We start from the raw sequence: 23621 nt of genomic DNA, 5'->3' as shown, positions 1-23621 counted from the left end.
TAAAATGTTATCTCAAAACGTGATAGTTATCAATAAAAATCCAGAGATTTCTATGAAATTGCTGTATGAATAATGTTTCCTCTGCACACAAGTGTCTTACATCTCTATACTAAGCATTCATCAGCATGCTATTACAAGAATTCAGCTGGTTTTTGAAGGCTAATTTTGTATTTATGACAGTGACATTTATCAAGTATTTTAATAGATTCAAATCATAGGAACTCATTATACTTTTGCAAGAAATTAAAGAGCCTTTGGTGATATGTTCTTAACTGTAATTGCATTAATTTTCTACTTTCAAGAAGTAATAACAATCTTTGAAACGCACATTATTTTATATTCCTAAAAGTGAACAATAATAAAATTTACCTAAGGACTTTTTTGTATATTCTCAATTTTATAGTATTCACTTGCCAGTAGTGATTCTATTATATATATATAAATTACAAATAGATATATAAACATGTCTTACTGCAATTTTTCTATAATAGGTCATTGAAATGTGAAATAATAATAATTGAAATTCTATTATTACATAATAGAATATGTAATTATTTCCAATTTTTCTACTTACTTTTTATTTTAAGGGAAGCATTTGTGCACTGTGTCATTTATTTATAATCTGGAGTTCCTCAGAGCAGTCATTCACCAGGATTAATGTTCAAAGAGCAACAGAATTTCCACAGCTGAAACACAGTGGGACACTTTAAAATGTTCTTCTAAATTTAGTGCTTTCTAAATGTTAGACCCAAGTTCTCTGGAGAAATTTCTGTCTCTTCAAAAAGCAAACCCTTGGTTGGTGAAGAAATGGAATATTTTCTCAGTCCCGTGCTGAGTTAGAATCAAAAGCGTGGAATCAATTTATGTGTTCAGAATGATCTTAGGTAATTTGTAGCAGTGGAATTAATTTTATATTTTCAAGAAGAGCAAGATTAACAAATTTAGGTAAACTATGCTTATAGCTATACTGAAGAAAATTGACTTTGGCATTCTACATGAGCCTGTTTGCTATCTTCTAACCATTCCTCCTTTTCTAGTCTTTTATAGAAAACAGCAAGTTCTTTGAACAATATGAAGTGACATACCAGATCTTGAAACAGACAGCTGAGATGTATGTCAAAGCAGATGGTTCAGGTAAAACATACTACAGAATTTGTTGCAACGTAGACTGCAGTAGAATTTAGAGCCTGCAGGTTTCTATCTGATCAGATCATTCTTTCTCTCCGTGAAATTTTTGAGTGACCTTGCCATTGGCCAGGAGAACACATACTGGATTCAGTTCCTTTGGCTTTGTACAATGCCTAACCTGCATAATCATTCTCTCTCTCTCTCTCTCTCTCTCTCTCTGTGTGTGTGTGTGTGTGTGTGTGTGTGTTCTTCTAAGAGAGAACAAAATAAGCATTTATTTTCTAAATTGCATCTAAGGATTAAAGGCAAAAGCATAGAATAAGTTGAGTATTAACAATCAAGTAAATGAGAAATTAATTAGTGTAAAGACACAATTTGTAAAATACATTTGTTTTCCATTTGTAATTATGTCTGTCATATTTGTTGGAAATGAACTCTGGCATTTGTGATGGGTACTATTGCACACCAATGTATAAGACCATAGTGAAAAAAGGTATGGAGGATTTAAAATGTAAGATAAGGGTTGTAATTGGTTTTATCTGTTTCAGTGGAAGAAGCTGAGAATGTGATGAAATTCATGAATGAAACCACTGCTCAGTGGAGGAATCTCTCAGTAGAAGTCAGGAGTGTGAGGAGCATGCTGGAAGAAGTGATCTCTAACTGGGATCGCTATGGCAATACGGTGGCTAGTCTGCAAGCCTGGCTAGAGGATGCTGAGAAAATGCTCAATCAATCAGAAAATGCCAAAAAGGTAAGATCGGTTCATGCGAAAAGAAAAGACATTTGATGTATGTAAAAATGAGAGACTTTTACAGCGTAGCTCACTAGGGGGTCTCATATATTTACAAGTGTCACTCAAGGATCTTGACGTTGCCTGAAAAGTTGCACTTTCAGGTTAGCAATAGACCAATAAATACACTACTTAATAGAAGCTGCTGGAGGGTTGAGTAAATCCAATGGGCAGCAAAGGGGAGGGCACTATATTACCCTGAAGTCTGTCTACGAAGGGGAGTGTCTAGGGCCCCAGCCTTCATGGATTTCCTGATTTAAGAGAGGATGAAAACAACTTTGGTTTGTTTTCACATAGTGCTGAAACACATACTACTGAATCTGTGTGCTAGCATACACCAGTTGAACAGCTGGACCAGGACATTTGTATCTCGTTAGATACTTTGTTTTGGATTTTATCAACCCTCAAGCAAGGGTCTCATTCTGGGTAGGAGTGATTTCTTTTTTGGCCAGTTATAAGTGTGTATGTGTGTGTGCCTGTGAGAGTTACTGTTTTATGTTAATGTCACTTATATGTAAATATCACATGAAAATGGACCGCTTTCTGCTTATATACTTCCTAACGGGAGCTGGCATTTTTACATGGAAAATCAATTTATCTAAGTGATAACTAAAAATGCATGCATTAGAATTACCACATGCCATCCAAGATTGGTTCATCTATTATTGTTTGGACAAGTAGGTGTATCACTTTTAAATGTTTTACCATTCTATACTTCATGTAGATCAACTATTCTTGTGTAGCTGGGGGAGGCAATAACTATGTACCCATACAGATTTTGGCTTTTCTGATTAGACTGGCAGTGCCCTAGTAGATGTCATATGTGTTAATTTGATCCAAAGAAATATAACCACCAGAAACAGAAGTGTTCTAATCTATTTATATATGTAGGAAGTCCTCCCACACAAGGCTTACGAAATGGATTTTGAATTATCTTTGGTATCCTTGTTTTTCACTGTGATATGTGTTGTGTGTGTGCATGTGCACACATACGCTTTATTTAAAATGAGTTGGAAACTGTTTCATTGCCAAGAGGGAACCCTTAAATAAATAAGAAAGTGTGTTATTGTACTAAGTGCTCTTGACTCAGATATTTAATTTAAAATTTTTTTCTTTGATGGTTTATCTCCATGATTGCTAATTATCTTAATGTACTACACTGAAATTTAAAAATCAAAAGTAACAGGTCAAAAAGAAATTATTAAAGAAAGCTATTCTTTCTTTAAAAAGGAATAAAAGCCCCAACTTTACCACTACACGATCTATGCATGTAACAAAATTGCACTCATACTCCATCAATTTATACAAATAAAAAAGGAAGCTATATATTTCCCTAATGTATTATGCCTTTCATATGACTCCGGCACTGGTATTTACTAGCCTGAAGGTTATGCACAGGTCTCTTACACTTACAGAAATTCAGCTTTTTAATCTGTAAAACAGAAATAACAGAAAGTGGTCATCATGTTTTGTTTTGTCTTCAGCAAATGATATGGCACAATTGTTCTTATAAAAAAGACACTCAGTATCTCTAGCTTTCATTTTGAAACTTTTTGTGAAAAATGTGCATTTTTAAAGAAATTTATGACTTATCTTAAAATTCACATGAATGTTAAAACAAAAATATTTTTCCTATTTAGTCACTTTCATATCAGTCACTGATAGTTGGTTTATGGTTTACAATATTGTGCATTATTTATTGTTTAGGATTTTTTTCGAAATTTACCTCATTGGATTCAGCAGCATACTGCCATGAACGATGCTGGCAATTTTCTAATTGAAACCTGTGATGAGATGGTTTCCCGTGACCTGAAGCAGCAATTACTGTTGCTAAATGGGCGGTGGAGGGAGTTGTTTATGGAAGTCAAGCAAGTATGTCTTTCAAATCTATATACACCTCAACGTGTATGTGTTACAAATGTGATAAGTAGTCTGTTTAGAGAGAATTCTATTTTTAGAGCACGGGTTTATTAAGGCAAAGCATAGATATGTTTAAACCCGGTGTGTTTTATGGTTGATTATTCATTCTTTTCCATGTGTAATGGAGGAACATTACAGAAATGCATTAGTTTGATTAAGGATTATGTTGACATATGGAGCCTGCTTATATGGAATGACTCTTGTTTCAAATCATGTTTCTCCATTTTTATGCTAGTTTCTTTTTGTCTTTCAAACTAATTGGACTTACTTCAAATTTATCTAAAATGAGAATCAAAGATTAGAGTCTTTCTTACCAGATAACAATTCCAGAGAATATGTGAAAGTGAAAGTTGTGGTTCCAGTGGTCGCAGCTACATTTGGCTTTCACGATGTTCCCTCCTCCCTTTTCTTAACAGTATGCTCAAGCTGATGAGATGGACAGAATGAAGAAGGAATACACAGACTGTGTTGTTACCCTGTCTGCTTTTGCAACGGAAGCCCATAAGAAACTTTCTGAACCCTTAGAAGTCTCTTTTATGAATGTCAAGTTATTAATTCAAGACTTGGAGGTGAGGGGTTTCTGAATCAAAACGAAAAGCCTACTCTGTTGTGAGAGGAAAGATCAGCAAGTTTATTCAGATCATTGCAAAAGCTGTTTCTGTGTCTCCTGGGCATCATTTTGACATGTCTGTATGTCCCAATTTGCACCTGTCAGAAAAAATATATTGAACGTAAAAAAGACATGTCTCGATCATATAAAGTAACTTCAAATTGTTTTTCAGTTTGGAGATTTTTTTTTCTACAACCAAGTTATAAAGTATTAGGAAAAAACAGGAGACATCTATAGATAGCACCTGCACCTAAATACTTTCAATAATAAAGGATTTATTGCATGAACTGTGGTACTTGCATATTTTGAATAGCCTGCAGCTGTCAAAAATGAAGTAGTGGAAGAATTTTTAATGACATGGTAAGATTTTGCAATATATTGTTACATGAGAAAAGCAAACAACAGTATCGTTCTTTTGTCTTTGTAAAAATTTTAAAATGGGTGTAAACACAGGGAAAAAAAACTTGATGTATAGATAAGATGTTGGCTTTGGTTTTTACTGTGGGAGAAGACTATAAGTAATTTAAATTGTCATTATCCTAATATTTCTAATTTATAAGTTTATATAATGGCAATGTGTTACTTTTTTTTTAAAGAAAACCAGTCTAATTTTTAAAGTCAGAATTGCCCCACATTTTAAATATACATTTACATTTTATTTTATATTTCCATACTACATTAACATGGGATTTGTTTTGGAAAGTACAAAGATTATTTCAGCTAATCTTGATGTTTTGGTCACTTTTAAAGGAAAGTTTTATTAACTATATAATATTACCAATATTTATTAGTAATGAAGGGAAGCAAAAACTGGAATCGTCGAAAGTTTAGTGTAAGTATTGGATTTTATACAGTGCATATTGATTTTTGTTCTGCCTTCTGTGGAATCCTGAAGTTAAGAGGAAATGTGTCATGTGTGAATCTGGCTGTTTCAATGATTCATGCAGGATATTGAGCAGAGGGTGCCTGTGATGGATGCCCAATTCAAGATAATTACAAAGACAGCACACCTCATTACCAAAGAAAGCCCCCAAGAAGAAGGAAAAGAAATGTTTGCAACCATGTCAAAGCTCAAAGAGCAGCTAACCAAGGTGCGAAAATAATTTAATGCACAATAGGCTGTGTGACACCAACAGTGCCTTCGGCTTGCTTGCTACCTCCTCCCCATGGGCAAAGTGTTTACTTGTTAACAATGCTTTTGTTTCTAATTGGGATTCTTGGTTTAGTAACTTTGTCATGAATTAAAAAAAATAAGACTATGATGCTGATACCAAGTATTACCTCTGTTAATTTAGAAGTATTATAGCTATATTTTAATAGAAAGTTAGATACTTTTGGGGAACAGTTACATGTGATAAAACCAAGAGAGGGAAAGAGAGATAAAGAGAAAAAAGAGATGAGGAGGAGGAAGAAGAGGGGATCATAAATGTAAATGAGAATTTATTAAGATTTGTTTGATATATCTCCACTCCAAACTTATTTGTGCAATTTTCTGCAAGCATAGCCACAAAGCTGTGGAAATTCTGCCCTCCTCATCTCATGGAGCTCACTTAGGTTTAGAATATATACATTTAGGCCAGGTGCGGTGGCTCATGCCTGTAATCCCAGCACTTTGGGAGGCCGAGGCGAGCGGATCACGAGGTCAGGAGTTCGAGACCAGCCTGACCAACATGATGAAACATCGTCTCTACTTAAAAATACAAAAATTAGCTGGGCATGGTGTTGTGCACCTATAATCCCAGCTACTCAGGAGGCTGAGGCAGGAGAATCACTTGAACGCAGGAGGCAGAGTTTGCAGTGAGCCCAGATCACACCATTTCACTCCAGCCTAGGTGACAGAGTGAGACTCTGTCTCAAAAAACAAAAACAAAAACAAAAGAATATATACATTTATACCTTTTCTGTACAGGGAACTAGATGGATGTAAGCACTAGTCATAAGCATTTTCTATTTTATTCAGCGATTTTCCTTAAGAGCTTTGGAAGTTCCATTGGGATTTGTTATCTATCCAAATTTGAGTTTTAGGAAGATGGTATTGTTTGCAAAATCCACCTAGATTGGGTAAATAATTTCTGGTAAAAGAGAGAAGTGATTATAATAAATGAATGGAAACATTTTAAAGTGAAAAATGGGAAAACAAAGTAGAAGACTCTGTTAAATAGGAAAGAAAGGTAGAAAGGAAGAGAATAACCTTTGTGACATCAGTGGTAGGGAATTAATGAAAAAGAATACATTCAAAAAGCTAAAAGGAAAAATCATGACCATAAAAAAGAGGAAATTTTATTTATCAATCTGGTATGTATGAGAATGTTTATGTTCAGTTCATTTTATTTAAACATTCAAGTTAGAATTATTTATAATTTAAAGGTCGTGGACAGTAATGATAATATTGGCTACTAGTAAAAGCTGCTAAACAATGAATACAATTTGAAGTCAACATTTCCAATTTGACAACTTCCCAGCAGCTTTCAGGGCCATAGCTGGGCTTGCACATCTTAGCCTGAGCCATGCTTAGGTGTTCAGGACAACCCCCAAGAAAGCAAATTGTCATTTGCCTTTTTACTGTTTCAGATGCAGCATCTTGATAGGTTTTCTCTTGTACCCAGAAGAGATCAATAAAACACACTGATTTGTATACATATTAGTAGACTCTCTTGGTTTTGTTCAAGGTAATTGTATCAGAGTCTTGTTGCAGTAGCAGGATGATAACTTTCTTTTGATGAGTGTATACTTCAGGCAGTATATCCTAGAACATAAAAACATTTCTTTATACATAATTCTATGTTTAACAGTAGAGCAAAATGTTGCCCTCTCCCACTTTCTTCAAGGATTATTTTTGGAATATGCCTCATCTGGTTAGAACATTATTGTCTTTATACTATATGAAAAACAAAGAATGGCTTACTAACAGATACTGATTAATTTCCTTTCCCTGGTTATCCGAAAGTATGAGAAGAGGTGGGAAGTTCTTGGAGGATGACAGAGTAGACACCTCCTGGAGCTCTTGATTTCTAGGAGCTAATTGCCTCATCTTTAAGACAATGCAGGTCTATAAACTAAAACATATTTTACAAGACAAGTGACAGGTAAGGGCTGCATCAGTTCGAACTACAGAGCCCTCCCCTAGCATGGGAAGCTTCGTGAGTAAATTGGTATGACTTTAGTGCTTCGGATGAATAGGATGTTGATAAGCAGGGAGCAGCAAAGCATGGAGCTGGTGGGAGGCAGGAAAGCACAGGCCTGTCTGGGAAGAGTGAGTCAACAGGTTTCTAAGTTTATCAGCAGTCAAGGGTTCAAGTAGGCGACCTCTTGAAAACAAAGCTGGAAGACACAGGTTGGTCTAGATAATATAATAATAATTCGTGACTGTCTTAGGTCAGATTTCAAGGCCAAAGTGAAAATGAGTTGCATGGTTTATGAAGTATAATTTGATGCCATCTGGCTCACTAAAAACAATCATTTAGATGAGAAAGTGCTATCCAGATGGACGATTTAGATGAATTTTCATGAGAAAACTCAGTAGCCATTTATTTGTCTCAGTGGTACAGCACTATTATTTTTCACAGCAAAATTTGACAATATAGAGGAAATATCGTTAAAGAAATGTCTTTGGATATTTGTAAGCACCAAATGATCATGTCACTAAAGAAAATGTTCCTCAGAGCTATGAATGTTCCCTGAGCTAGTGGCACTTAATGGTCTTTCATGGAATTTTTGTCTTTTTGTTTTTAAAGGTCAAAGAATGTTACTCCCCACTCCTTTATGAGTCTCAGCAGCTGTTGATTCCGTTGGAGGAATTAGAAAAGCAGATGACGTCCTTTTATGACTCACTTGGGAAAATCAATGAAATTATCACAGTTCTTGAGCGTGAGGCACAATCGAGTGCTCTTTTTAAACAAAAACATCAGGTGAGAACAATCCCTTTCAGGAGACAATTATTCTAAAGCATGTGTAACAAGACCAGGGTGTTGCTTACATGAATAGAAATTCAGTGAGGACAAGAAACATTTTTCTAGAATAGTACTACTAACTCAAAACAAAAATATATGTCTTGTCCAAAGATGAAAATCCATTCACTGTCAGTGGAGGGGCTATGTGAGCTGTTTGTTTCCAGGGAACGGTCTAGCTGGACTCAGGTGCAAACCAGGCTCTATTCATCTGAATCAGTAAGTTCACTGAGTTGAGCAAAGTTAGAAAAAAATGGTTTGTTTTGAGCACCCAGCTCCCCTTTCTATCAATGGAGCAACATTGTGAGCTGGCAGTACTCAGCAAGCATTTATAAACATCTGCTGTGTGCACACGTAAGCCATGCATCCTGAGCCCCAACTACAGAAAGTGCAAAGTTCACAATGTCTCTGTGAAATAAGGGATGTGTTATAGAGATGGAGCCAAATCCGCTACTCTAACTTCAAACATTAAGGGTACCCATAATCAAAGGACTTTCTATTATTTCTCTGCTTTGTATTTATTTACTTTTGTTATAGTGCCTGTCTACTAACAATAGACTACATATAGTCTGTCCTTTTAAAAATACAAATGAGAATTTATTTACATTAAACTTTTTATGGGCTTTGTTCATGAAACATGATCCCTAGCTTTGCTAGTAGAAAGATACTCTAAGAAAATTAAATAAATATCCTGTCTCTACATTAAATAACTAAAAGATAAATATATATAAATTTTATATGTATAAAACATGTACAGAGAGGATATTTATATAAAATATATAAATATTTGTATCATATATACAGATATAATATTTTCATTCTTATATTGACTTTCTTTTGGAGAATCATTTACTGTTCCTTCCCACACATAGCTGTAGGCATTACCTGCTGCCTTGCTGATTGACGAAATGGTTAGTTTCACTTAAAAAGACATATGTGCCTTCATTTCTTGATACTTTGAAAACAGGTAGATAGATAGATGATAGATAGATAGATAGATAGATAGATAGATAGATAAATAGATAGATAGATAGATAGATAGATAGATAGATAATTTGGATATATATTTACATATATATAATAAAAACAATTGCTTTCCGTTTTCATCCAGTATCTATAACCTCTGTCTTATGAGATCTTTACATTGCCTCTTGGAATATGACAGTTTAAACAACCTTGAAACTCTGGAAATGTGTTTGATGTGATCATCATTTTTCTTTATCTCATTTTTAGTAAACAGATCGTATGCATGGCAGTCTCCTACTGAGTGTTGTAGTTAATTGAGTTATTTGGTTTATTATAAATGAACCTATCCATCAGAGGAGAGAGAAACTAATGTACAAAAGGTTTGCCACTGCATTAATTGTAATAGATTCATGGGAGGAAGGTAGCATCATTAGCAGAAAGAGCCAAGAGTGTCTGAAATGAGTCTGACAGATATTCAGATCTTAGATCTAATATTGCAAATTAGGAAGCTTTGATTAGCTTTAATTTCCTCACTTTAAGATGAAGGCTACAATACCTGAGTTTAAAGCTCATTGCAGATATTACATTAGATACACCATAATGTCACTAGCATATAATAAGTGGCACTACATGACTGATAGCATTATTATTATTATTATTATCCGTAGTGAAGCCACAATGATTATACCACCAGACTGCATTCTCATTGTATTGGATAAAGATTATCTTTCATTTTTAGACATGGTGACATCTCCTACATTTCTAAATTTGTACAAGTTGTCATTATACAATCTTTCCATAATTAAAATAGTATTCATAGCATTATTAATAATAAAATCTAGTAATACATTTTGAACTTATATTACCCTTTTATCTCCTAAGTTTTCAAAAGGAAAAAGTATGTCTTTATTCTGTTTTTCCCAAAACAAACAAAAAAACCATGCTCTTGATATTTGCATCTGGATATCCAAAAATGGCATCCAAATGAGCAGTTTGAAATATTTTCTTAATGCAGTTGAGGATACTGAAATGCAAATGGTGTAATTCAAGTCAAAAAATGACTCTCTGCCTTGTGCTGGGCTCAATGATTTCCATGCTGTCTACTGCCAAAATTACAATTGCAGGCCACAAGTCAGAGGTGGAAGTGTCTGTAAGTCACCATTGCATCTTGTCCTGCAGATGTGCGACAGTTGCAAGTCTTCCCCAAGTGCATGGGTCTGCTGCCTTTTTTTTATTAGGATCTGAACCCTACCATTTCATTAATAAGGCTGATAGGTTGTACACCTTCAAATATGATAAATTTAGGATATACAAAATATATATATATATATGTATATATAGTGCATCTCTTTCAGCAAAGTGAATGTGCATTGATGCTTAATTTGTTTAGTCACATTAAAACCTGATATGTATTCACTGATTTCATGATTGTTCTCTCAATAAGCCACAGGCGTATCATCTTACTAGAGGAATGCAGACCTAGACAAATAACTTTTGATGCTCTGTCATTTTCTTAATGACAATAAAATGTACATGAGGTATTTAAAAATCTCAAAAAAAAAAACTCTTTGTAACATTTAAATGCCTTATATAAGAAAGCACTGACTTCAGTGATTGTTTAAAATTGAGATCTTTCGAAATGTTCCACCGTACTTTTGGTTTTACTTATTGGTGTTAGAAGCCTAAAAGCTATATAATGTTGTCGTTATTATCTGTAATGGTCACTCTCTTTCTTTCTCTCTTACTCTGTCTTGTAAATAACATTGTTGTGGGGTTTCATTTCCTTATAGGAACTGTTAGCTTGTCAAGAAAACTGTAAGAAAACCTTGACACTTATTGAGAAAGGCAGTCAAAGTGTTCAAAAGTTTGTGACCTTGAGCAACGTGTTAAAGCATTTTGATCAGACGAGGCTACAAAGACAGATTGCAGATGTTCATGTTGCTTTTCAGGTAATTTGCTCTCCCTGCTTTAGAGCTGTGAGCCAGGGAAAATGCAGAGTGAGGACAAGAAACCATCACTCATGCTTTTGGTCTTGCTAAAATGCCTTACCTGCTGGTGTTTGGAAGCCGATCATTGTCCTACTTTTTTACCTAATATTAATTAATATTGAAAAGAGTTCATTATTCCCAAGATGATGAAATGTCTTTTTTCCAAGTGCTTTTTAAATCAATAATACCCTCTAACAAAATGATCCTTTCAGTAATGAGAAAGCAGCATCACATTATGATTGTTTTTCACATCAAGAGTATGGTAAAGAAAACTGGAGATTGGAAGAAGCGTGTGGAAACCAACAGTCGCTTGATGAAGAAGTTTGAGGAGTCTCGAGCAGAGTTGGAGAAGGTACTGCGGATTGCTCAGGAGGGTCTGGAGGAAAAGGGGGATCCGGAGGAGCTCCTGCGGAGACACACTGTGAGTCCACCCTTTAGGGGACACTTGACCTGAATACATGGACAAACAACCTTGGAGGAAAACTTAAAAAAGGCACGCTGATCTGATACAGAAGGGGAGCAGGCAGATGAGTCAGGGAAGCAGAGACTTTTTAGGTATGAGATCCAAAGATGTGGTGAGCAAAAAGAACTTCAAGAGAGTTGGTGAGCTGACTTGTCATTGGCCGTTCCTAAGTCCCCAGAATAGTAGAGAGTCACAGAATAATTCAATTTCTCCAAATTACGAATTCATTATTTAGCTTACAAATTCTTCTATAACTAAAGATTCTTTTAAATAGATAACTCAAAGTGACTAGCTAAGTCCTTTGTGCTCATTTTATACATCCACCATATCATAGTATAGATACTGTGTCACTTGAAGTCTGGTGGCTAATACACAACTTGTCCCAGTATCTTCATGTTTATCATCTTCATGTTTATCATGAAACGCCATCTTCATGTTTATCATCTATTATCAATATTGAGAACATTAGTCATAATGTTCATGAATGTTGTATGGAAATAACCAGCACTCTGAGAATGTGTATTTGAGTTATCTTTTCTGACATTTCAGTGGCTACTTGTATAAACCACACTCTCAAATGATATATGCAATGTATTTGTGTTTCTGCAGACTAGATTTAGGGTTAATGTCTGTGACCACAAAACACAAAACATCTCATTCAGTTTATTCACCTCTACAGTATGGTACTTTTTGTTTTGAATCACCATTTTTACAAAATAATTCTGCATGTCTACTCCTGAGACTGTGTGAGACTTAGTCATATGTAATATGTACATGTGTATTATCTTTATCTGCTTGACTGCCATAGCAAAATACCATAGACAGGTGGCTAAAGCAACAGAAACTTATGTTCTCACAGTTCTGGGGAAGGGAAGTCTGCGATCAGGTGCTAGTATGGTAGGGTTCTGGGGAGGGCCCTTTTCCTGGCTTGCAGATGGCTACCTTTTCCCTGTGCCCTCACATGGCAGAGAGAGTGAGCTAGCAAGCCTTCTGGTGTCCCTCCTCATAAGGGCGCTAATCCTATCATGAGGACCCCACCCCCATGACCTCATCTGAACCTAATTACCTTCCAAAGTCCCCATCTCCAAATACCATATGAGTTTGAAGAAGAACACAATTTGGTGCATAGCATGTGTGCCTAAGTGTGCACATGTGTGCTTCTCTGTGCACATGTGTGAATGTGACAATGGCTCATGATGAAGCATCAGGCCCTGAAGCACTGTGGTTGGGGGAATGTGGAATTATGAGGCTTAGTCCTGGCTTCTGTTCTGTTCTTCTGATTTCACCAAAGGGGGACCAAAGCTCTATTGCTACAGAATCAAGGTTTTGGCATCTCCCCTGGGAAAATGAGATATTCCTTTTGGAATATTCTACCAAATTTGAAAACCACAAAGAATTTTTCTAAAAAATAAAAAATACTAGTAGAATTTCAGATATGATGGCTTCTGATTCATAACTATAGGTGTACATAGTTCATCCTTAAAAAACAATAGTGGGTGCCTGAAAGTCTCGAAAAGGGCAGCAGCTGGCTGAGAGGCTTGTTTAGAGGCTGTTTAGAGGCTGATCCTGCCTGATGCTGCCTTTTCGTCTGTCCAACACTCTTACCCACTTTCCCCCTCCATGTCAGGAGTTTTTCAGTCAGCTGGATCAGAGGGTGCTCAGTGCTTTCCTGAAAGCTTGTGATGAACTCACCGACATCCTTCCAGAGCAGGAGCAGCAGGGGCTGCAGGAAGCTGTTCGAAAGCTCCACAAACAATGGAAGGTGAGTCAGGACAGGACGGAGACACCGTGCATCCTCAATGAAGGGAGAAGCTTGAGCGTGTTAAGGTCCAAATGTAAGAGAAATTTAGAAATTCCTGGAAAGTCACTGTAACTATTTCCCTCATTTAAAAAATCGAAAAACTGGACTTAAATAAAACCTGATAATACATGATAGAATTGTGTTATTCCTATTTGTTATCAGCATCAATTTTATCTTATTACTCGAGCATTCTTTTTGGTTTCCTGATTTTTTTTTTTAATCCAGGTGCAAGAACATTTAACTTATTCTAGCAACATTTCGTAAGCTTCTCTCTGCTGCATAAATCTTGTTAGGTATACCTACTGAAATCATAAAACATATATTTATAGTTTCTGCCCCCCAAAGATTTTATCATCCAGTTGAGATGGCTATGATCAAAAAATATAAATGAAAACATTTTGTAGTCAAGAATTCAATGATGAACAAAGCATACCCCTCTTCCCCCCAAGAGCTTAAGAGTTCAGTAAAGGAGATAATTAGTTGCAAATACTACAAGTATAATATATGATAAATCCAAATGTGCATATATTTATGAAAGCTTTGAAAGAGGGAGGTGGACCCACTTGGAAATTGGAAAACAGTGAATCGGGTAACTAGTTTTGAGCCAGAACTTTAAAGAAGAAGCAGAAATGGGAGTAAGCAGGGGGTGACACAGCAGCACAGAAGAGAGAAAGCAGGAGAGTGTGCAGGGGGACGCGGGGGCCCGCGGGCATCCATGTGACTTGTGTGTCATGGGCTATGGAAGAACCATGGGAGATGAGCTGGGTCTGTCCCATGGAGGCTGACTTCAGACTGCATGTCAGATTCTGGAAGTAGCTACAGCACAGTGGAGACCCATGGAAGGCTGTCCTCCTTGAGGTAGACAGGAGGAAGACAGCTCTAGCTTTAGGTGAGTGTGTACTACCTTGAGGTGATATTTCACATGTGCTACATGGAGGAGTTTTGGAGTTCAGAAGATTGGCAGCTGAAACTCTCTCCATCAGGTTGTCTCACTTTGTGTATTTTTTATATCTCAGTAACATAAGCTAAATAATTATCCCCGTGCACAAGAAAAACAGTTAAAGAAATATCTTTTTTACTTGCTATATTACTAAATTTGAAAATTCAAGTTTTTCATTAAAAAAGGATTCTTAAAGAAATCTAAGCTTTGTTAGATGTCTTTGAAGCATATCATACTGTAAATGTATTATGGAATAAAGACTGTAACTGAAGGTTGTATTTTATTACATGCACACACACACACACACACACACACACCTCTAGGATTTAATCTAGGTGGGACTTTCCATAGGCCCACCTCATTTTTCTCATCAGTCATCTTAGTATTCTCTTTCAAAGGTAATGCTTTAAAATGCCATAGGATAGAAGTTAGTTAAAATTAATTATTGGACTAAAGTTAATGATGAAGCTTATGTTTATCATTTAAAAGAACATGAAACGTTATGTGTTGTTTGAGTGCTTGCTTGTTTCTCAATGTATGATCTAAGGAAAAGAGGATATGGCAGGTGGTCAGCAGCCTGGGCTATGTTTTCTTTTTTTTTTTCTTTTTCTTTTTAAAACTTTTTTTCACTAATAAGCTTCCCTCATGTTCTTCCTTTTTGAAGTGGGTATAATATCTGCCCCTCCTACCTCACAAGGTCATTGACAAAATCAAAAGGGACACATACAGGGGAGAGGGTATGATTTAAATCTATGGTAAAATCCTAGCATTTGTACTTGCCCCTGAGACTTAATGATGTAATCTGTAAAATAAGAACATTAATACTGTGCAGCACTGGCCAGACTTAGTGGCTCATGCCTATAATCCCAGCACTTTGGGAAGCTGAGGTGAGTGGATCACCCAGGTCAGGAGTTCAAGACCAACTTGACCAACATGGTGAAACCCTGTCTCAACTAAATGTACAGAAAGTGGCTGGGCATGGTGGTGCTGCCTGTAGTCCCAGCTACTCAGGAGGCTGAGACAGGAGAATTGCTTGAACCCAGGATGCAGAGGTTGCAGTGAGCCAAGATCGCACCACTGTACTCCACCCTGGGCGACAGAGCAAGACTCCATCTCACCAAAAACAATAAAAAAATAAAAAAAATACCGTGCAGGGCTACTGTGAAAATTAAATCAAGTAATCGCTGAGGAAACACCTAACCCACAGCAGACTGAAAGGATTTGCTGTGGTCCTGGTACTTGGAAAAATACGAAGTAGGGAGACCAGGTGTGGAAAGTAGTGACCCATTCACACTTGCCCTAAAAGGAATATGTTATGGATTTTCTTTTTGCCACTTCAATTGGGACTGTACATAATCAGGAACATCATCCTAATTTTCTGAATCTTCCTATGGAATGTAGGATCTTCAAGGAGAAGCTCCTTATCATTTGCTTCATCTGAAGATTGATGTGGAGAAGAATAGGTTCTTAGCCTCTGTAGAAGAATGCAGAACTGAGCTGGATCGAGAGACCAAGCTGATGCCCCAGGAAGGCAGTGAAAAGATAATTAAAGAGCACAGGGTATGTCTCCCACACCACAATGTGGATAGCCATGTCAAGTCACATTGTTCCATAAAGGATATTACTAATATTTTGGTTTGAGTCTGAAAACAAAATAGCTTAATTACCCTAACTTGGTAGTCCGTGTGGGAATCTTCCTTTGGTTTTTCTGTGAAAATGTAAAAGTACTGTGTGGCTTCTCACAGGGATTATAAAAACATTTATTACACATTAGGTTTTCTTCAGTGACAAAGGTCCTCATCATCTCTGTGAGAAAAGGTTACAGCTCATCGAGGAACTCTGTGTGAAACTCCCAGTCCGGGACCCAGTAAGGGACACACCTGGAACCTGTCACATGACACTCAGAGAGCTCAGAGCTGCCATTGACAGCACCTACAGGAAGCTCATGGAAGACCCAGACAAGTGGAAGGACTACACTAGCAGGTAGCCTCAGAATGGCCTCCAGAGAGGGGTGTAGTCAAACTTAATTCTGTTAGTTCAGAGATCATGACAAAACAAGAAATAACATATTTCATATTTCTTCCTCATATTCTTGTGCAAAAATCCTTCATTTAATAAAAAGAATGGATTTTAGTCAGAATCAGGGTGAGGCACTTTGTTTCCAAGTGACCCGGATGTTATCTTTTTGAGGCAAAGTTGGCCAATCCCTTTCTCCCTAATATCCTTGTGTATTAGTCCTTTCTCACACTGCTAATAAAGACATACCTGAGACTGGGTAATGTATAAAGAAAAGAGGTTTCATTGACTTTCAGATCAGCATGGCTGGGGAGGCCTCAGAAAACTTACAATCATGCCAGAAGGGGAAGCAAACATGTCCTTCTTCACATGATGGCAGGAAGGGGAATTGCAGAGCAGAAGGGGGAAAAGCCCCTTATGAAACCATCAGATCTTGTGAGCACTCACTCACTATCACGAGAACAGCAGCAGGGGGGAAACTGCCTCCATGATTCAATTACCTGCCCCCAGGTCCCTCTCATGTCATGTGGGGATTATGGGAACTACATTTCAAGATGAGATTTGGGTGGTGACATAGCCAAACTGTATAACCTCGTATCCCTAAAGGGTGACTTCTTCCTCTATAGGCTCATGTCTCACCCTGGTGGGGACACACGAGGCCAGACCTCAAGTGGTTGCCTCCTTCTTTTCAGGTGCTCATTCCCAAGAACACATCTTTTTCCTTAGCTGAGCTCACCCATCACCCTGCCCCTAGTAACTGAGCATAGAGGCGGCCACCCCTGCCCTTTAACATGAGCTTCATGTTAAAAGAATAGTTTCCAGAAAAGTTGTTAATCAATTTGGTAATCACTTAATTGTTAAATTTCCATGAGTGAATTCAAAATAGAAAACATATTCTAATCATTCTGGTATGTTCTCCCTTTAATAAGAAAGTGCTTATGTTATTTCAGATTCTCTGAGTTCTCATCTTGGATATCTACAAATGAGACACAATTAAAGGGGATCAAGGGTGAGGCCATCGATACTGCCAACCTTGGAGAGGTTAAACGTGCCATTGAAGTAAGTTCAGGGTCATTATTTCCTAGAGGACAATTTCTCATAGTGGAAAAATAATGTTAGAGAATCTAACGGTTGTCTCCTTTTTTCTTTCTGGAAAAACATAAGTTCTTGAAAATTGTCTTTAAAATAAGTCTTTTTATATTACTGTGGAGCATTGTAGAGTTTTTTCGTATTGAATCCTTGGTAGCTTTGAGGGTTAGTCATGCTCCGTGGTGCCACAAATGCATCTTTAGCTAATGGGGAGTCCTGAGTGGAAAATTGCATGCATGGGCGTATAACCCAGTAGAAATTTAAGAATCATCATGGAAAACAAGAACACTGTATGCTTTTATACAATACATTTTCAGCCATGCAAAAGGCAGGTCACAGAAAAATCAGGCAGTTGGGCAGGGTCTCTAGGCATCCTTTCTATGTAACATTAAGCTGGATTGGTTCATTTCAGCCTCTATGAGTGTGAGTACAGCCTGAGAAACCCTGCCAGGGCCACAGAGCCTAAGGCTCAAACACAGTTTGCGTTCTGTAAATGGCACTCTCTCACTCTTAGACACATAATGTTGTAAAAAGTCTTCATCTTTGAACATTTTTAACCCTTGCAAGTCACATAGTTGCCAAATAGTTGCTGTTGAGGAGAATATATTTCCTTTCTGTTCCTGTCCTTTGAGTGTCTGTTTGTTTGTTTGTTTTTTGAGACAAGGTCTCTGTCACCCAGGTTTGGAGTGCAGTGGCAACTTCATAGCTCACTTCAGCCTCGACCTCCTGGGCTTAAGCAATCCTCCCACCTCAGCCTCTTGAGTAGCTGGGACTATAGTCACATGCCACTATGCCTGGCTAATGTTTGTATTTTTTGTAGAGGTAGTGTTTTTGCCATGTTGCTCAGGCTAGTCTCGAACTCCTGGGCTCAAGCGATCTGCCCCACTCAGCCTCCCAAAGTGCTGGGATTACAGGTGTGAGCCATTGCCCCTGGCCCATTTCTCTTTCAATTAAATTATACAATCCCCTCAAATGCTAGTGGTGCTCAATATCATGGTATGCATATGGAAGGATATCTACATTTACTACTGGTTGCTTTCGTCACACACACAAAAAATTCACATCCTAGAATGAAGAGATCACTGGGGTCTGGAACCAACAGTTTCCTGGCTCGTGTGCATTTGCCTTGGCAAAGCCCTGGAGTGGCCCTGGTTGGAGACCCCTGTTCTTGAGCCACCCCAGAACTGCTGTAGGGAGGACAGGCTGCTCCAGTCACCACTCCTTCAGTCAGCAGCGCTTCAAGGTCTGAAGCCCTGGAGTCTTTCTAGCATTTTCTTATCAATAAAGCCTCGCTTCCTAAATTAGAGCTGTGCTCCCATTTATACTTCTTGCTATATGGGATATTGGCTTCTAAAAGCTAATAAAAATTCAGCAGAAATTGTAAGTTAATGAAGTTAAAATAAATCTTCAGAGCATCCATAACAATATTCAACAAGTAGGCTCAAGCCTGTAATCCCAGCACTTTGGGAGGCCGAGGCGGGCGGATCACGAGGTCAGGAGATCGAGACCATCCTGGCTAACACAGTGAAACCCCATCTCTACTAAAAATACAAAAAATTAGCCGGACGTGTTGGCAGGCGCCTGTAGTCCCAGCTACTCGGGAGGCTGAGGCAGGAGAATGGCATGAACCCGGGAGGCGGAGCTTGCAGTGAGCCGAGATCGCGCCATTGCACTCCCGCCTGGGAGACAGAGCAAGACTCCGTCTCAAAAAAAAAAAAAAAAAAAAAAAAAAAAAAAAAAAAATATTCAACAAGTAGACTCTTCAATAAAAGAAATCAGCTGATTGAAAAAAAGAACTTTCATTGTTTTTTCACAAAATACCATCTTCTTTCCAGCTCACAGGAAGTGAGATAACGAAGTGTATGTATGTTATAGTTGCCAATTGTGGCATCTCATATTTTTCTACAGTATTTTTAGAATCATCTTTTTTACCATCAAGGACATATCTGTAAGTATCTAACCAATCTAATTATGAAGCTGATTCAAGAATAGACAACAGTATTCTTTCAAGCACTTGTGGACTTTTGTTAAAAATACATACAAAAAGTAAACTAAGCAGGCACTGTATTGCTGAATGATGTCTGGCTCTGTTCTGCTCCACCTGCAAACCTTCTTAGGCTGAGTCCTTTATTGCTGGGAAGTTATGATTTTACAATTGCACTGTGTTCATCAAAAGTGTTCTCTCATTTCAGGAGATCAGAAATGGTGTTACCAAAAGGGGTGAGACCCTCAGCTGGCTGAAATCCAGGCTGAAAGTTTTGACAGAAGTTTCTTCTGAGAATGAAGCCCAAAAGCAGGGAGATGAGCTGGCAAAATTATCCAGCTCTTTCAAGGCTCTTGTGACGCTGCTGTCAGAGGTATAGCGTTTACTCACACTCTAAACAGACAGTTCTGGGTGAGGCATCTGGAAGGTTCTTTTTCTTCTTTCTGGTTGTAGTTTAGCAAGTAATTTTATAAAGAAACCATAGTTGAAACAGAATATTTGTTATGCTTTTTTGTATGAAGCTTGTTGGGAAAGATGAAGAGGATGTTTGATGTATGGTCTGTGCCATTATTGGAAATGTTAGTTCAGGTTCATGACCTATATCTGAAATATAAAACTTATCAAATCCACTCTTTTTACTCTTATAAAAAGCATTGTTATTTTATGGTAGCTTCAGATATATCATGGAGGCTAAGAATAAGGCTTAGGGTCAAAGAAATCCAGGATTAGAGTTTAAAGGTGATATCCTACCTCCTAGGTAACCTTCAACTTACTTAACATCCAGGTCTTGATTTCCTTATTTATAAAACAGGGTTAAAAATACTCACTCTAAAAAGCAGTGTCATGAATTAAATGCAGTAATGTATGTTAAGCACATAGTGTAGCTCCTGAAACAGAGTAAATGCTCAATAACTGGTTCTTAGTAATAATAAAATATTCAGTGTTTAATCAGCAGGTCAGTAAAATTCTCTTCGTAGTGCTTTGATATGCATTTTAATGTTTTCTGTATTCCTTTATAGATTAAAATATACAAACCCATCTACTTCATTTCCAGCAGGGCCACTTCCACCATCAGCAAAAATATTTTTACTGACCAGGTTTTTATATAAATTTAAGTTTGTGCTTTGGAAGATAATGTAAGAACGTAAAGTAAAATAGAAATTTACCAGTATTTCTTGAAATCATTTAAGTATAAACTTGCATGGAAAAATGGCCTAATAGATTACAAGAAAATGACCACAAAGCTCTGTTTCTGAAAATCTGAAATTCTCCATAGAGATTTCTGACCTAACAGTTCATCTGTTAACCTTCATGTTTTTAATCCATTTAAATCTGCTTGAGACTCTAGTGCTGAATTTACATAAGCCAAAAATACTCTGAACTGTTTATGATTTTAGTTTCATGTGAGAATTTTTATATATAAATTAGTTTCCCTATGAGTTTTTGACAAATTGAAAATAGTTCTATGATTAATCAAATTTTGGAACATAATCTGTTTCAATCCTTTGATTATCCATCTTTCAAAGCAACGGTCAAATTTAGCCAGTTGCCACAACCATACCTTTAATGAAAATTTGGCAGTTGCCTCTTTTGCTCTTTCCTTCCCTCTTTTGGTGACAGGAAAAGTAAAAACAACATTCTAAAAAGTTAGTGTATATGAAGGTGATCTTTGAGACAAGATCAAACAAATACTTGTCGTTATTCACACATAAGCTTGTAATATATTTTGTCCCACCAAAAAAAAAAAAAAAAATTGGCTGCCTTTCAAGTTAGAAGTTAGTAGTTTCCCTAACATTTACCAAGGCCATTTGCTTTATTTTCCAAGTACACTCATGATTTTGCCCCAGGACTTGTAGCAAGAATCTCTCTCTAATGAATATTCACACAGACATTAATTTTTTACACACTCATCTACCTTAAACTTCTGTATAATTTATATTAATACCCTTTTCCACTACTTGATCACTTACTTAGTGAAAGCAGAAAGAGAGGAATGGAGAAAAACACATTTTGTTTACAGATGGATTTGTATGAAGAGATGGATTTGGCACATTCAGCCCCTTTCTTTGATAATAATTCATTTAGTGTTTAAATTAATGTTGAACACAATGTGTTTACAATTGTCCAGTGTAAGAAAAAAAAAGACTGTGGGTGGATGCATAAGATACAGTGAAGAGTCATTATTTCAACAGATTTGCTCTGATTTATACTGAAATTGGGAGTTTGTGGTTTTCATAGGGTCTCATTGCTGCTTGTTTGGAGAACAGATTGCTCTCCTTGGAAAAACTTAGATCAGAAGACTTTTTTCTTTGAGTCAAAGAAAAAAAGTAGGATAAGAGAAGAAGAAACTGGAAGGCTTCTGTGGAAAACAAATTACAACATGTAAAAATGATGATCTTAGTGAAGATAAAGGATAGGCTTTGAAAACAAAGGATGTTGGTAAAACTGAAATAGAGGAAGCCAAAATTAGACAGAAAAGAAAGTTCAAAATTTAGGAAAATGATAAGGAAGAGAATTCATTAGATGACTACAAAATTGTAAATTATATTTATCTTTATGTAGGAATATTGGAAGTACATTTATAACAAATACTCTTTTATTCTCTTTTTCAACTCTACAAATGTTTTCCTATTTGCTTTAAATGATATGGACTCACTTTCTTGTAAGGCACTTTTATAATTAGGTTTTAGACATGCAATTATAATTAAAGAGACCTAGAAGGCAATATATATATAATATATATGTATATATTATATGCAGTTTTGTTATCCTTCCTTGATTACCAGGTTGAATGGGTTTTTAATATGCCACAGAGCACCATATCAAATAAAGCCTACAAGCCCCACAAATGATTATGAAATTTAATAATAATGGAATAAGCCTGACTAATATGAGAAAGAATAAAAGTTAAAAATCTGTGTTTGTATGTCAAGGGGTTCAGGTAGACTTTATGCACACTCCTAAAATATGTAAGATTACATGATCTTCAACAGGGGGGTTTTGATCAAAGAGTACAAACATTAAGTTCTAAGATGAAAAAGTTCAGAGGTCTAACGCACTGGTGGTGACTGTAGTTAATATTACCTATGGTATAGTTGAAACTTGCTAAGAGAGTGGACCTTAAGTGTTCTCACGAAAAAACAAACGGAGAAATATGTGAGATGACAGGCTAATTAGCCTGATCTGGACAATCATTTCACAGTCACGTAGTACACCTTAAATATATGCAATGTTTATTTGTCAATCATACCTTACCCAAAAAATTATACAAACTTCAACAAGTAGCATATGATTTATGTGTTTTTTTTTCGTGAAAATATAGGTTGAAAAGATGCTAAGCACTTTTGGGGACTGTGTCCAGTATAAAGAAATAGTCAAAAATTCTCTTGAAGAATTAATTTCTGGCTCTAAAGAAGTCCAGGAACAAGCTGAGAAGATCTTGGATACTGAAAATCTTTTTGAAGCACAGCAGTTACTTCTTCATCACCAGGTAAAAATGCCTCTTTCTTCCAATGAGATTATGTAAAGTTGATTTGCTACTGAAAGTACCAGAGAGATAAAGAATATAACCACTGGCTTGAGGGAGTGGGTGAGGGGGCGTGGGAAGGAAGAGTTGAATGGTTAAAAGAATTTGGCGCTTCTGGGTTTTGCTTTCTCTGTTAAATATTAAACATTTCAGGATATTCTGCAACATAAATTTCCAGACTGAGTGACTTGATGACATCAAAAACTTCAAGGAATACTGTGGAGAGAAAATTGATTTAGCTATGAAAAACTGCACAAAACTTGCTAGATTCTCCTTTTCAAGACAGATAGGAAAGGCGTAGATGGACCAATTGCTTCATATTTGAGATCACTGTTCTTTTGTCATTATGTTAAAATCCTTCTCTTCAACTTACAACGTTGAACACACTTTAGTTTGAGAAATGATGACTGACTTGAAGTACTAGACCTTCCTGGAGTGTACACTCTTATAAAG

At 36.7% G+C, this 23621-nt stretch overlaps 1 protein-coding gene across 10 annotated transcripts in view; it reads left to right on the top strand.

Annotated features, from left to right (window-relative positions):
* Positions 1-23621, top strand: part of SYNE1 (spectrin repeat containing nuclear envelope protein 1) — a 528347-nt gene that overhangs the window by 170356 nt on the left and 334370 nt on the right. For 9 of the 10 annotated variants that reach the window (XM_063632191.1, XM_063632173.1, XM_055267440.2 and 6 more), the window contains 14 exons: positions 1038-1134; positions 1677-1879; positions 3626-3790; positions 4255-4407; positions 5396-5539; positions 8183-8356; positions 11152-11310; positions 11606-11770; positions 13440-13574; positions 15955-16113; positions 16328-16536; positions 17520-17628; positions 19851-20015; positions 22965-23132. In XM_063632191.1, coding sequence (XP_063488261.1) covers positions 1038-1134; positions 1677-1879; positions 3626-3790; positions 4255-4407; positions 5396-5539; positions 8183-8356; positions 11152-11310; positions 11606-11770; positions 13440-13574; positions 15955-16113; positions 16328-16536; positions 17520-17628; positions 19851-20015; positions 22965-23132 — 2205 coding nt within the window. Of the gene's footprint in view, positions 1-1037; positions 1135-1676; positions 1880-3625; positions 3791-4254; positions 4408-5239; positions 5281-5395; positions 5540-8182; positions 8357-11151; positions 11311-11605; positions 11771-13439; positions 13575-15954; positions 16114-16327; positions 16537-17519; positions 17629-19850; positions 20016-22964; positions 23133-23621 lie in introns of those variants that run through there. The other variant, XM_055267442.2, reaches the window with a different exon arrangement.

Source organism: Symphalangus syndactylus, chromosome 2 (assembly GCF_028878055.3).
Source record: "Symphalangus syndactylus isolate Jambi chromosome 2, NHGRI_mSymSyn1-v2.1_pri, whole genome shotgun sequence".
NCBI classification, from domain to species: domain Eukaryota; kingdom Metazoa; phylum Chordata; class Mammalia; order Primates; family Hylobatidae; genus Symphalangus; species Symphalangus syndactylus.
Note: the sequence above shows the minus strand (reverse complement) of the source record. Positions and strands in the feature narration are given on the sequence as shown.